The sequence below is a fragment of the Impatiens glandulifera genome, chromosome 7 (genome assembly GCF_907164915.1).
Source record: "Impatiens glandulifera chromosome 7, dImpGla2.1, whole genome shotgun sequence".
Classification (NCBI taxonomy): domain Eukaryota; kingdom Viridiplantae; phylum Streptophyta; class Magnoliopsida; order Ericales; family Balsaminaceae; genus Impatiens; species Impatiens glandulifera.
Window position 1 is genome coordinate 29,867,851 of NC_061868.1, and position 13,929 is coordinate 29,881,779.

The 13,929-nt window shown below is 33.0% G+C and overlaps 1 protein-coding gene across 1 annotated transcript; it reads left to right on the top strand.

Annotated features, from left to right (window-relative positions):
* Positions 1 to 850: 850 nt before the first annotated feature.
* LOC124945676 (protein BOBBER 1-like) lies at positions 851 to 3,392 on the top strand. Its single transcript, XM_047486146.1, has 6 exons — positions 851 to 1,306; positions 1,856 to 2,028; positions 2,153 to 2,201; positions 2,693 to 2,859; positions 2,959 to 3,042; positions 3,140 to 3,392. The coding sequence occupies exons 1-6, from the start codon at positions 934 to 936 to the stop codon at positions 3,176 to 3,178; spliced, it is 885 nt and encodes a 294-aa protein (XP_047342102.1). The 5' UTR covers positions 851 to 933; the 3' UTR covers positions 3,179 to 3,392.
* The last annotated feature ends 10,537 nt before the right edge of the window (positions 3,393 to 13,929 follow it).

The following is a 13,929-nucleotide window of genomic DNA, read 5'->3' on the forward strand; positions in this document are numbered from 1 at the left end:
TATTTATAATTTTTAAAGTCTTAGACATTCAAATAATAATAATAATAATAATAATAATAATAATAATAATGTTATTCAAAATAAAAATAAAAATAAAAATAAAAATAAAAGATTATAATAATGGTGACATAAATAAATAAATAAATAATAGATGATGATAAATATTAGGGATAATAAAAGAACAAATAAACTAAAAAATATAGAGATTATTAGAAGGAAACAAATAAAATAAAGTGATAAAAAAATAAAAGATAAATTATTAATTTTATAAATTTAATTATTTATATTTTAATATATATTTATACATTTAAATTATTATATATATAATATAATAAATATTACTTAATCAGTTACAAAGATTTCCAAAGATAATGGTTAAATATTTTGGAATTACTAATTTTTACAATAATTTTGTGTGAATATCTCATTATTTTAATTTTATTTTTGAAATTAATTAAAAATATTAATTTTATATATCATTTAAAATATCATTTTTTTCTAATTAATATATATATATATATATATATATATATATATATATATATATATATATATATATATATATATATATATACTAAAAAAAATCTTTTCAAAATTAACATATGTATATTGTTTATTTTAAAATTAATTATGGAAATAAAATTTATATTTATATTATATAAAATAATAATTTAAATTTATAAATATATGTATATATATTAATATAAATAATTAAATTTATTTTTATTATAGGAAAGATAGTTCTAAATTTATAAATAATAATATAAAATAATAATTTATCTTTTATTTTTCAAAAGAGATTCTAAAAAACCCTTAGAATAATTCTCTATAAGAAGAGATGAATCCGAGAAACCCAAATCAGAGAAACCCTTAGAATAATTCTCAAAAACCCTATTATCGAATCGATTCGATTCATTGTTTGTTCAATAATCCATGGCGATCATATCTGAAATGGAAGAGGAACCACAGCAGACGTCGCCGGGAAAGCCTTTCAGTGCGTCCCTCGATCCATCGAGACCGCTGGACTTCCTCGAGAAAGCTCTTGATTTCGTCTCTCGTGAGTCTGATCTATTCAAGAGCGATTCCGTTGTTAATGACGTTAATGCGGTGGTTCGGATGGTGAAGGAGAAGGCAGACTCCGAGGGGAGGAAGAGGAGAGAGAAAGAAAAGGCGAAGGCTGAGGAAAAGTTAAGGGCTGAGAAACGCGCCAAGGAGGATGCAGCGGCTGCGAGCGTCGTAACCAAATCAACTGCTGAGGATGAAAAGATATCTGATACCAAGGAGGACGAGAAAAAGGGTCCCCGAGGTAACTATCTTGAATAATGTTTAGTTTCTTTACTTGTGAACCTTTCTTAATGTTTCGACCTTGGATTGAAGTCAACGTCTTTACCATGCAATCTGTAGTTATTTGAAGAAACTAGTGAACTTGTATAGTGGTTTTGCATAATCATAAATAAAGCAGAGTTTCTTAGAGTTAAATTGAACATTGATCTCACAAATTGGTAGATTAAAGGTTGGAGGAAAGGTTGGAAGATTAAGTATATACACTACACACCGTTATGGCTCAGCTGATATTTATATCTATTCAAGATTAGTTCTAAAAGACCAAACTTTTAGATTCTAGTATGGTAACATGATAGTGAATTTAGTATTAAATGTATATTTAGATTATATTCTGTCATACTTTTTATGGATTATACCCATCCCTGTTTTATTTTGGTTTGGACTACATTTTAAAGATATTGTTTTAATCCTCAAGCTGTCAAATGTGTGGATTCAAGTGTTTTTAGATTGTGACTGTTTTGCATTGAAGAAACTGGACTTTCCTGACTAATTTTTTTTCTTCCAATACCAGCTCCCAACAAGGGAAATGGCCTCGATATGGGGAACTATTCATGGGTTCAAAGCTTGCAGGAGGTTACCGTTAATATTCCAGTGCCTCTGGAAACCAAATCAAAGTTTATTGTTTGTGAGATAAAGAAGAACCGTCTGAAAGTTGGGCTTAAGGGCCAGCCTCCAGTTCTTGATGTAAGCTGTGGATATTTTTACATTCAGTAAACTTGTTTGCAGCAACTATTACTTCCTGGGTTCATTACTTTATTCTATTAGTCAGATAAAATTAATCTTTTTTTCTGTCTTTGCTTCTAAACAGGGTGAGCTGTTTCAGTCTGTGAAAGTTGATGATTGTTTCTGGAGTTTAGGTATGGAACATTCCTTCTGTTTCCTAACAAATGGAATTACATTTTTTTTGGTCAAATATCTCACATGGATGTGAATCTAATGAGATAATTTGGAAACTGAACTTATTTATATATATTCAGAAATTTATTTGCGGTTTCTTATATGAAATAGAAAGTGTTTTCAACTAGGCCCATTATTGCCCCATTTGGGTGCACTTATATATGAATATGTTTCTGAAAATAAATTTTGGAATGTATCTTTGACTAAATTTAGTTTTCAAACATTTATGTAACTGGAAATGGATCCTGATTCAAAATCAACCATAAGGCATTCCAAACATCAAATCTCAATAGGCTGAGTGAAACAGTGAACAAGATGGGCTTATTGTGATGTTAATAGTTGCGAGAGTTATATGCTACCGACATTATTTGTCTCAACTGTCAATTGATGAATACTGCACTTTCAAGATGTTTCTGTTTTGACAAATTATGCGTTTTTATTTATATTGTAGAGGACCAAAAATCAGTATCAGTGCTTCTAACAAAACAGGACCAAATGTCATGGTGGAAATATTTGGTGAAAGGCGAGCCTGAAATAGATACTCAAAAGGTAGAACCTGAATCAAGCAAGCTTTCAGACCTAGATCCAGAAACACGATCAACAGTCGAGAAAATGATGGTAACCATATCCTTTTGTAATTTGTACTTGACTTAATGTTTTAGATGTTGCTTGAATTAGATGATAGTAACTGCTGATGTTTGTTGTTGTAATTGGCAGTTTGATCAAAGACAGAAGTCAATGGGTCTTCCAAGTAGTGATGAGATGCAGAAACAAGATATTCTTAAGAAATTTATGAAAGAGGTTAGCATTTTTATTACATCATCTCTAGGTAATTACTATATGCAGAGACTTGCTGAAGGAATACATAATAATTTTTGGTTGTTGTCTATTGATACAGCATCCTGAAATGGACTTCTCGAGGGCAAAAATAAACTAGGTGGTGTTTGTTTTTCCGGAGAACATCATCTCTGTTACGTTGAAGAAATGTCGTGCTTTTTGAGTTTGTGTTGGACTTAAGTTAGCAAGTAATTTATTAATTTATTCCTAGTCACATTTATTTATGCATTGTGTATCTCTGCAAATTCTTAGAACATAACTAATCTCATGGGGGTTTGCTTTGTGTTTGTTCATTATTTGCTTCTTGGGTTTGATTGTTTGTTTGTTTGTTTACACACATGATTTAGTGAGTTTAAGTATTCAACACTCGATCAAAAGTTGGTCAATATGATTCAACACCTAATTGATGACTTATCTATTCTCTCTGTGAAAGAAGGAAACATATTGTGAATCCACTTTTTCTCTCGGCAGTTCACTATTTTTTAGTTATTTTATAATTAAAATAATAACAAAAATTTTAAATTATTTATTAATATAATTTTTTTTTAATTATTTATATAAAACAAGAAATTAATTAAAATTAAATTAATATTTATTTTTAAAATAATAATCATATATATATTATAAGGAAAAAAGTTAGTTTATACTATACGTGTACTAAAAGTTCATCTATTAATATATTTTCTCTCTCATTTCTATTAATATATTTTCTCTCTCATTTAAGAAAATAAATTACCTACTTTAATTAATAAATAAGTTATTAAATTTTTAAAAAAAAATGAGAATTTAAGAAATATAAAAATAAAAACTAATAAAAAAGAAAGATTACATATAAAAGAAATTAATATTAAAATAATAAAAAAATAAAAATAAAATAAATTACCTGCTTTAATTAATATATAAGTTGTTAATTTTTTTTAAAAAATGAGAATTTAAGAAATATGAGAAATAAAAACTAATAAAAAAAGAAGATAACATATAAAAGAGAAATTAATATTAAAATAAAAAAATTAAAAATAAAATAAATTACATGATTTAATTAATGAAAAAAAAGGAGAAAGAAAATATATTAATATTTAATTAATAAATATATAAATTTAAAAATAAAAGTTAATCATGTTTACTAAAATAGGCTAAATGAGCCAATTTTTGATAATACATATGTTTATGTTTAAATGTTTATGTTTAAATGATGTTTTATTAGTACATATGTCTAGGTGATGAGCTAGTTGTACAAGTATATACGAGAGCTTTTTTTCTTAATAATAATATAATTATTTTTATATAATTAATTTTAAATATTTTATATTAATAATAAAACTATAATAAATTAATTAAGATATAAATTATAAAAACTTAAAAATAAAATAACAATTTTATATAAATAAACTATTTAAAAAATATTAAAAATGTTAAATATAAAATATTTTAATAAAATTTGTTATTAAAAAATTATACCGTTTGTTAATAAAACTAATATTTAATCTAATATTTTAAAGAATTTGTCTTGTATTAATTTTTTTATTTATAATTAGTAAAAAAAATTGAATTATTCAATCTTTTTATAAGTATTTTTTTTTGAAAAAATATAATTATTATGATAAGATATTAGTTCTTTATAATTTGGGAGAGAATTTGGAAAAAGAAATGAGTGCAATATGATTGATTCAAAATTAATAAAATTTATTTATCTAATCTCTTCTTATACTTTTTTTCAACCAATAAGGTGATGTGATGATACACTTAAATATTTTATATATCTTAAACCATTATGATATAAAAATATTATAAATAATTTATCTTTAATAAATCCAAACATTCAAATGATTAATACTTTTAACAAAATTTAATTTGAACTTTTATAAATCATATTCATTCATATTCCACACATTTTGAACAAAAAAAACACACCATGTATTTTATTTCTTTTAAATAAATGGATGTATGTGTTAATTTATACTTTATTTTGAAATAAATTGATTTTATATATATATATATATATATATATATATATATATATATATATATATATATATATATATATATATATATATATTTTTGTAGGTGTCTTAACCAATAAGGAATTAAAAAAATAATCAATTGGAGGAAAGGATGTGAATGCACCCATGAAAATGGAAAACGTCATTTAACTCATGCAAAATATATATTTTTAACGAACTTCGAACTGCCATAATTTTTGAATGATAACTCCAATTTGACCTCCCAAAAAATTATGTGACCATGGAAACATGTATAATTCAAATGTGCCAGTAATTTTCAACAAGGTTCAACCAATAAAAGAGGACTGTTCTTGGAGAGTTATTCAACAAACTCCTAAAGACTTGGTCAAAAACAGATTTTTTTAAATCTTTGATTCCTTTGATGACATTTGAATTGACCAAATAGGGTGGAAAGTTATGAAAATATTGTTGGAGTTTAGACTATGTAGATGATTTTCATTATATGAATGAAAATGAGAATTCAAAAAATAAAATTGAATGGGTGAGTCCCAAGAATAAAATCGAGTTAGTGGATTTGTCCACATTAGAAAAATAGCAAAATTTAGCATTTTCCATTAATCAAAGTGGGGTTTAATTTATTTGCAAAATGTATTTTATTGCGTACAAAATAAATTAATATATTTGAATTAAATATTAATTGAATGAGTCATTTAATGAGGTATTAATATCAATATACAAATGAGAAATTTTCAATAAAATGCAATGATAAATGCATAAGTTGATCACACATTATTAAAAGAGACAATAACAATTGCAGAATTACATAGTTTATATCCTTCAATCACTCTAAATGAATTTTATTGGTTTTTATTTTCAACATCACAAGAAACTAGCTACTTCTTAGTTTTTCAGAAAAAACCCTCCATTGATCATTTTATTTGTGGTTTCACACAATTCTGCTTTGATCCCGTGATAGTTGTCACGGGCTTGGTCTTTTCACCAACTATCCGTGCGGCACTAGTTATGATCTTCGTAAGATTGAATAACTAGTCAGCCTTACTCAAAGTAACACTCGAATAAACACAAGAACTTTAGAGAGAGAAAGTAATGTATTGATAAAAATACTTCGTGATTTACAATGTAATACATCAAGGGTATTTATAGGGCTAATTCTAGCTGTTACATTGATTGTGCACTAATTTAGGGATTCCTTATAAATATCAATCAAGGACATTCCTAATCAAGCCATTCCTTTTATATCTCAATTAGCACTAATCAAGGAACTTCCTTCCAGCTTCCTTCTAGTCTAGAATCTTCCTTGGGTTGGGCTTAAGAGGGCTTTGGCCGTGACATTCTCCCCCACTCAATCTGGCGACGTCCTCGTCGCGTCTTTCTTGTAGGCCTGGATGATGTCTTTGAAGTTCCATAACACTAATTCATTTTCCCAACTTGCCTCGCTTTCTGGTAACCCCTTCCACTTGACGAAATATTCGACATAACTTGGATGGGTACCCCTTCTTGGTATCGCCCGATGTGCCAGTATCTCTTCGGCTTCTCTTTCGGGTACGATTGTGATTGCTGTGGGAGCTCTCTTTGAATCGTGTCTACTAGGATCTTCTTTATCTTCATGATAAGTTTTAAGTAAACTTACGTGGAATACGGGATGCATCTCCAAATGTGAGGGTAGCTTTAGGCGGTAGGCCACTTTTCCTACTCGCTTCTCTACGAGGAAAGGGCCTTCGTATCGCCTTACAAGCCCCTTGCGGACCTTGGAAAATCGTCTCCCTTGATGGAGGAGGAGTTTTACCATCACTTGGTCTCATTCTTCGAACTCCAAGTGTCTTCTCTTCGTGTCTGCCCATTTCTTCATTCGTTTGGCGGCTTTGGCAAGGTGAACTCGTACTATGTCGGCCTCTTCATGCCACCCTTTTGCGAATTTAAAGGCCGTGGGGCTTGGGCCTTTGTAACCCATCGCCAAAGTGTGTGGTGTTAAAGGTTGTTGGCCTGTAGCGATCTCAAAGGGACTCCCGCCTGTTGACTCACTTTTCTGCAGGTTGTATGAAAATTGAGCTATGTCCAACAACTTTGTCCAGTCTTTCTGATTGGCGCTTACATAGTGCCTTAAGAACAACTCAAGCAATGCGTTCACCCTTTCTGTTTGTCCGTCGGTTTGTGGGTGAAAACTAGTTGAGAAGTTGAGTTCGGAACCCATATGTTTGAACATCTCCATCCAAAATCTTCCAGTGAAGCGAGTATCTCGATCGCTCACAATGGATTTTGGAATGCCCCAATATTTCATCACATGTTTGAAGAACGAGTTGGCAGCATCTTCGGCTGAGAACTTTGTGGTCATGGGAATGAATATTCCGTATTTGCTAAATCGATCCACTACGACCATGATGTTGCTACATCCATCCGACTTTGGTAGGCATGTGATGAAGTCCATGGAAATACTTTCCCAAGGTCTCTCTGGGATTGGCGAAGGCTCCAACAACCCCGGAGTCTTGTGTTGATCCACCTTATCTTGTTGACATACAAGACATGTCTTAACATAGACTTCAATGTCGTCTCTCATTTGGGGCCAATAGTACCCACGTTCCACAAGCGCCAATGTGCGATGAATACCTGGATGCCCAGCCCATCTTGAGTCGTGGCACTCCTTCAGGATGGATCTTCTCAATCCTTCCTATTTTGTTTGGTACATAGACTCTTTCTCCTTTTGTGACGAGCACTCCATCCCTTAGCCAAAATTGGCGAGTCTTCCCTTTCTTCGCTAATTCCTTTATATTCTTGGCTTGCGGATCGTGCTCAATTCCTTCTTTGATTTGATCTATCAAAGGAAAGTCAGGACTCGTGATGGCAGCTAACTCTGCTCTTCTATTCAAGGCATCAGCTACCAAGTTTGCTTTCCCTGGTTTGTACTCCATAACGAAGTCGAACTCTGCAAGAAAAGCTTGCCACCTTGCTTGTTTTGGGATCAGCTTCCTCTGTGTGAGTAAGTAACTTGTCGCTACGTTGTCGGTCTTCACGACGAACTTAGACCCGAGCAAGTAGTGTCTCCATGTGCGCAAACAATGGACAACCGCAGTCATCTCCTTTTCTTGAACCGTGTACCGACGTTCAGCGTCATTGAGCTTGCGACTCTCATAGGCGACCGGGTGGCCCTCTTGCATCAACACTCCACCAAGGGCAAAACCTGAGGCATCCGTGTGAATCTCGTAAGCCTTAGTGTGATTCGGTAGTACCAATACGGGTTCTTCCATCACTGCAAGTTTTAACTTCTCAAACGCCTCATTGCATCTTGTATCCCAGCTCCACGACTTATTCTTTTTTAATAGGTCCGTTAACGGATCTGTGATGGACGAGTACCCTTTTATGAACTTCCGATAGTAGTTGACAAGGCCAAGGAAAGATCTCAACTCGGTAACTTTCCTTGGTGGCTCCCAATCTTCTATGGCTTTTACTTTGGCCTTATCCATTCGGAGTTGGCCCCTGCCTACGATGTGCCCCAAGAACATCACTTCTGGACTTGCGAATTCACACTTCTCTTTCTTGACAAATAGTTCATTTTCCCTTAGTACCTGGAAAACTTGTTGCAGGTGTTGCAGATGATCCTCTAGTGTTCTGCTATATATCACAATATCGTCTAGGTACACGACAACGAACTTGTCCAAGAAGGGTTGGAATACTCGATTCATCAAGGTACAGAATGTGGCAGGAGCATTTGTTAAACCAAAAGGCATAACTAGAAACTCAAAAGAGCCATACCTCGTAACACATGCGGTTTTGGGCTCGTCTCCTTCCACTATTCTCACCTGGTAGTATCCCGACCGCATATCCAACTTTGTGAACCATTTCGCATCACCAAGTTGGTCGAACAAGTCAGCAATCAGTGGGATAGGGTACTTGTTCTTTATTGTCAACTTATTGAATGCCCGGTAATCGATGCACATTCGTAGTGACCCGTCATGCTTCTTTTGAAAAAGTACTGGTGCTCCATAAGCTGCTTTAGACGGCTTGATATAGCCCGCGTCTAACAACTCTTTCAATTGTCTCCTCAGCTCCTCCAATTTGGGAGGTGCCATGCGGTAGGGGACTGCCGCTGGTGGTTTAGTACCTTCGAGTAACTCTATTTTGTGGTCCACCTCTCTCTTGGGCGGTAGTTTCTTCGGCAACTCAGCGGGCATCACATCTTGAAATTTCTCTAGAACATTCGCGACTTCTAGAGGTGTCTTCTCTTGGGACACGGTTTTCCCATCTTCCTTCAAGCTAACAAGGAATGTTGGGCAGGCCTTCTTCATACCTTTTGAGAGTTGCATGGCAGAGAGTTGCATTGCTTCTATCTTGCCTTCCCTTGTTAAAGGTATCATGCAAGTATTGCCGGGTTCCAGAATACACATAGTATTTGCAAAAGGGAGTGGGAAAGCATTTACCTTGTCTAGAAACTCTATGCCGATGAACATTTTGTGGTCGTCCATGTCGACAATTGAAAAATCGAGGACTCCAGTCCACTCCCCCAAGTTGACCCTTACGTTACGAGCAACGTCGTATGTTGCACTTGGTGCTGAGTTGACCGCTTTAAGCCACCCCTGTTCTTTAGTGTAATCGATTCCCAACCTTCCCGCCTCTTTTGCCTCTAGGAAGTTGTTATTTGCTCCCGTGTCTAGCAAAGCTTTAACAATGTGGTTCCTGACTTTAGTTTCTACGAACAATCGTCCTTTCTTCATGGACTTTGGTTCTTCGAACTTGGCTTTAATGGAATTGAGTAGATGTAGTGACCCCAATCGTGCGTCTTCCTGACGGCGTTCTTGCTCCTCCAGTAATGCGGATAATTTGTCTTTCGTAGGGCAATCCCTTGCCTTATAGGGTCCTTCACAAAAGAAGCATTTTATTCGGGGTCTCTCCCCACTTTTCTCGTCCTGATTCCTTCCCCCACTGGGTTTGTTGGACTTCGACGAGCCTTCCTTGTTGTAGAAACGATCTCTACTGTTCTTCCCCTTGTCATTCTTGTCGTGGGTCGACTTTGTATTGTCTTGCCTTCTCATTTCGACAAGTGATTCGGCCACTGCAATAGCGGAGCTCAGGTCTTGGACGCCACGCCGTTCTAACTCCAGCTTCGCCCACATTTGTAGATCATCAGTGAAAGCGAACAGGGCTTCATCGTCTGAGTAGTTAGGGATCTCAAGGAGAGTAGCGATGAACTCCTTGACATACTCCTTGATACCCCCTCTTTGTGAGAGTCGTCGCAACTTGGCCCTTGCTTCTCGAATAGCGTTTTCAGGATAGAACTGTCTCTTGAGTTCCTCCTTGAATTCACCCCAGGTATTGATAGAACACGTACCTTTTTCAATGTCGCTACTCCTTCGCCTCCACCACAGCATCGCGGTGTCTTCCAGGTACGTCGTGGCAGTATCTATCTTTCTCGCCTCTTCTACTAGGCCGAGTGCTTTGAAATACTGGTCCAGACTCCATAGGAAGTTGTCGATCTCTTTCGCATTCCTCTCGCCTAAATACGCTTTAGGCCTTGGAACGTCTATCCTTATCGGATTGGGGACTCCTACAGGCGCGCGCCCGCACTCTTGCGCCACCGCCTTCTTGAGTAACGCCACATCCTGTTCAGTAGCTTGTAACTTAGAAGTCATTACCTCGAGTTTCTCCGTCAAGGTACTGATTTCGCCAAGGAGGGTCTGCTCCACGATCTGAGCTTGCTCTTGACATTTGGACAAGCCTTCATTTAGGGCACCTTGCATTCCTCCTCGTAGCTCGTCTCTCTCCTTCTCAAGCTCGACAATGCGTTCCTCTAGGTCCCCGAAATTATCTTGTCCGTACGCCACGGTGAGTTCTACCTTCTCCAACCTGGCGATAATGTCAACGATAGCGTCTCTTGATCTTTCTCTTTCCTTGGTAGGTTTGGTTCCTCCTGCCTGAACTTTGCGAGAGTTCCTACCCTCTTCTCCGGTCCCGTGGGGAAGATTCTCTACTTCGTCCACGACCTTTGAAGTTTCTTCCGATCTCCTCGTCATTTCAGCTCTGATACCAATTGTCACGGGCTTGGTCTTTTCACCAACTATCCGTGCGGCACTAGTTATGATCTTCGTAAGATTGAATAACTAGTCAGCCTTACTCAAAGTAACACTCAAATAAACACAAGAACTTTAGAGAGAGAAAGTAATGTATTGATAAAAATACTTCGTGATTTACAATGTAATACATCAAGGGTATTTATAGGGCTAATTCTAGCTGTTACATTGATTGTGCACTAATTTAGGGATTCCTTATAAATATCAATCAAGGACATTCCTAATCAAGCCATTCCTTTTATATCTCAATTAGCACTAATCAAGGAACTTCCTTCCAGCTTCCTTCTAGTCTAGAATCTTCCTTGGGTTGGGCTTAAGAGGGCTTAAGCCTCCTCCTCTTCTTGGGCCAGGAAGATTGGGCCGTGACATAGTTCAGGTATGTTGGTCAAGTTCGCTGTGTAGTGATTCTGGTGCTGAATAACTATTAGATTCATTGTACTCTGAGAGACAACCATCTAATAAACTTCAGCACAAAAATGAGACGATGAAACTATTTTAAGGGAAATGTGTTGAACACTGCATGTGATTTTGTTTCTTTATATATTGTAGCTTATTTAATTTCTTTGTAATATTATATGTTTACATTTTCTGTTTATTTCGAGACAATATTTTTAACAATCTTAAAACAGTTTCTTTGTGCTAAGCTATTTAAGAGCTTGCGCCATTGAATATTTTTTTTGTCTTTGATGTTTCAGAAATACGAGTCACGGTGTTGTGAAAGAGATGATGCTCATTTCGAAAAATGAAAAAGATTCATCTTAAGGAATCAACAAATAAAGATAAGTCTTTATTGTATATAAATATGTTTGATTATTAATACACATGTTCTTATGCTGTTAAAGCTTAATTTTATAAGCTAAATTTTTTCTCAACAAACATTAATATGTATATACAAATGTTATATAGAAAATAAATTAGAACATAATCATTTAATTTATTCTAGTTTTATTTAAAGATTTGTTTGATTATTAAAATTATTAATAATAATGAATGAAAATAAGAAAGTAACTAATATGTTAACTTTCAATTTTCATAAAATTTATGGTGTTAAAATTAATTATAATTGAAACATATGATTTCAGTTTTAAAATAATTAATTATAATATATACCTTCTTAAATTAATTAAGCGATATAATTAATAAGAATATGGTACTACGATTTACTAAATAAAGAGATGATATATTTATTTATACATTGTTTTATATATTACATTTTATTCTGGTAATAAGTTATCGTTTTAAATGTGTATATATTTATTTGTTGACAGAGTCCAGTCAAATATGAAGTATAAGTTGTTTCCGAAAAGAAGACAAAATGTCATAAAACCGGTACAATAATGAAATGGCACAGTGCCACAGTGGTTCAAAGTTTCGAATCCAACTGATGATGTTGAAACCATTCCAATTTCTTGTGTAGAAATTATGAGATGAATGAGATAATTTGACTAGTTAAAATGGCCTTAATCATTGATGTTGAAACCATTCTAATTTCTTGTGTAGAAAATATGAGATGAATGATATAGTCAATAATAATTAAAATGACTATAGTCAATGATTTTTTTATAGTAATTAGACTCGTTAAAATGACTATAGTCGTTGATATTGAAACATTCTAATTTCTTATGTAGAAATTATGAGATGAGTGAGTGCCCATAATAGTGTCTTATCTAGAAATTTGATTATGGATGTTAGAATCATTCTAATTTTTGTGTAGAAATTATGAAATGAATTGGGGCACTTAACGATTTCTTGTGTAGAAATTTAATTTGCTAAAATGACTTTGTCATTTATATTTTGAAGAATTTTAATTTCTTTTATAGAACTTGTGTGATTAATCATTTGATGACATAAAATGAATGTCATTTGTGTTAGAACTCATTATATTAATGCGTTTAAAGAGACTACTATGTGAGTTAAAATTATCTTCACAAAGAATGATCTCGGTGAGAACGATCCACCTAGAATTGTTTTGAGCATTGTTGCTTCACGTGGATTATCGGTCAAAACACGATAATGTAATTACTTCGATTAAGAGATGAGGTACATTTGTAGTTAATAATATGATAATTTGTGTTAATTCATAATATGTATGATTAACTTGCATATTAGCTAATAATATGATAATTTGTGTTAATTCATAATATGTATGATTAACTTGTTATTTATATACATACGAGAGTGAAAATTATTGTATATCTATTTTATTTTAATGGAAAATTCTAAATTTTTTCATAAAATTATTGTGTCTTTTGGTATACAATAACTCCCGTGAAAAGTTAAAAGTCACCATTAATTAAGAAATTGACGAATTGATGACATTAATAATTATTTATAATAATTAGTTATTTTATATTTGATTAAAAATAAATTATCAATTATTATTGATGTATTTTAGAAGGTATTTCCTTAATGATATATGAAGTAATTATAATATATATGACATATCATTTAATTATGTTATTCGGTTATATATTGGATATAGACGGTTCAATTTCATCCTAAAGACTTGTTTAATTTGATGTTTTTGAAATCTAATAATTACAAGAAAATTTGTGTTTGATTTGAGAAATAATGTGTCAAACGTGCCAATATTATGAGATGCAAACGTGCAACAAATATAAATGTTTAAGCGGTTTCGGTCAAAGATGCTTGAAACATTACGATTTCTTTTGTAGAAATAATGTGACATGGTGAATATTTATTTGATTAAATATTCTAATTTCTTTTATAGAAATAATGTGATGAAATAAATATTTTAATTGATTAAATATTATAATTTCTTATGTAGAGATTATGTGAAGAATGATTTA

Excerpts from the sequence above, each read along its gene's own strand:
- LOC124945676 (XM_047486146.1), top strand. The coding sequence starts at position 934 with ATGGCGATCATATCTGAAATGGAAGAGGAACCACAGCAGACGTCGCCG. Across the intron at positions 2,860-2,958 it reads CAACAGTCGAGAAAATGATG|TTTGATCAAAGACAGAAGTC; the intron begins GTAACCATATCC and ends TGTAATTGGCAG. Across the intron at positions 3,043-3,139 it reads TTAAGAAATTTATGAAAGAG|CATCCTGAAATGGACTTCTC; the intron begins GTTAGCATTTTT and ends CTATTGATACAG.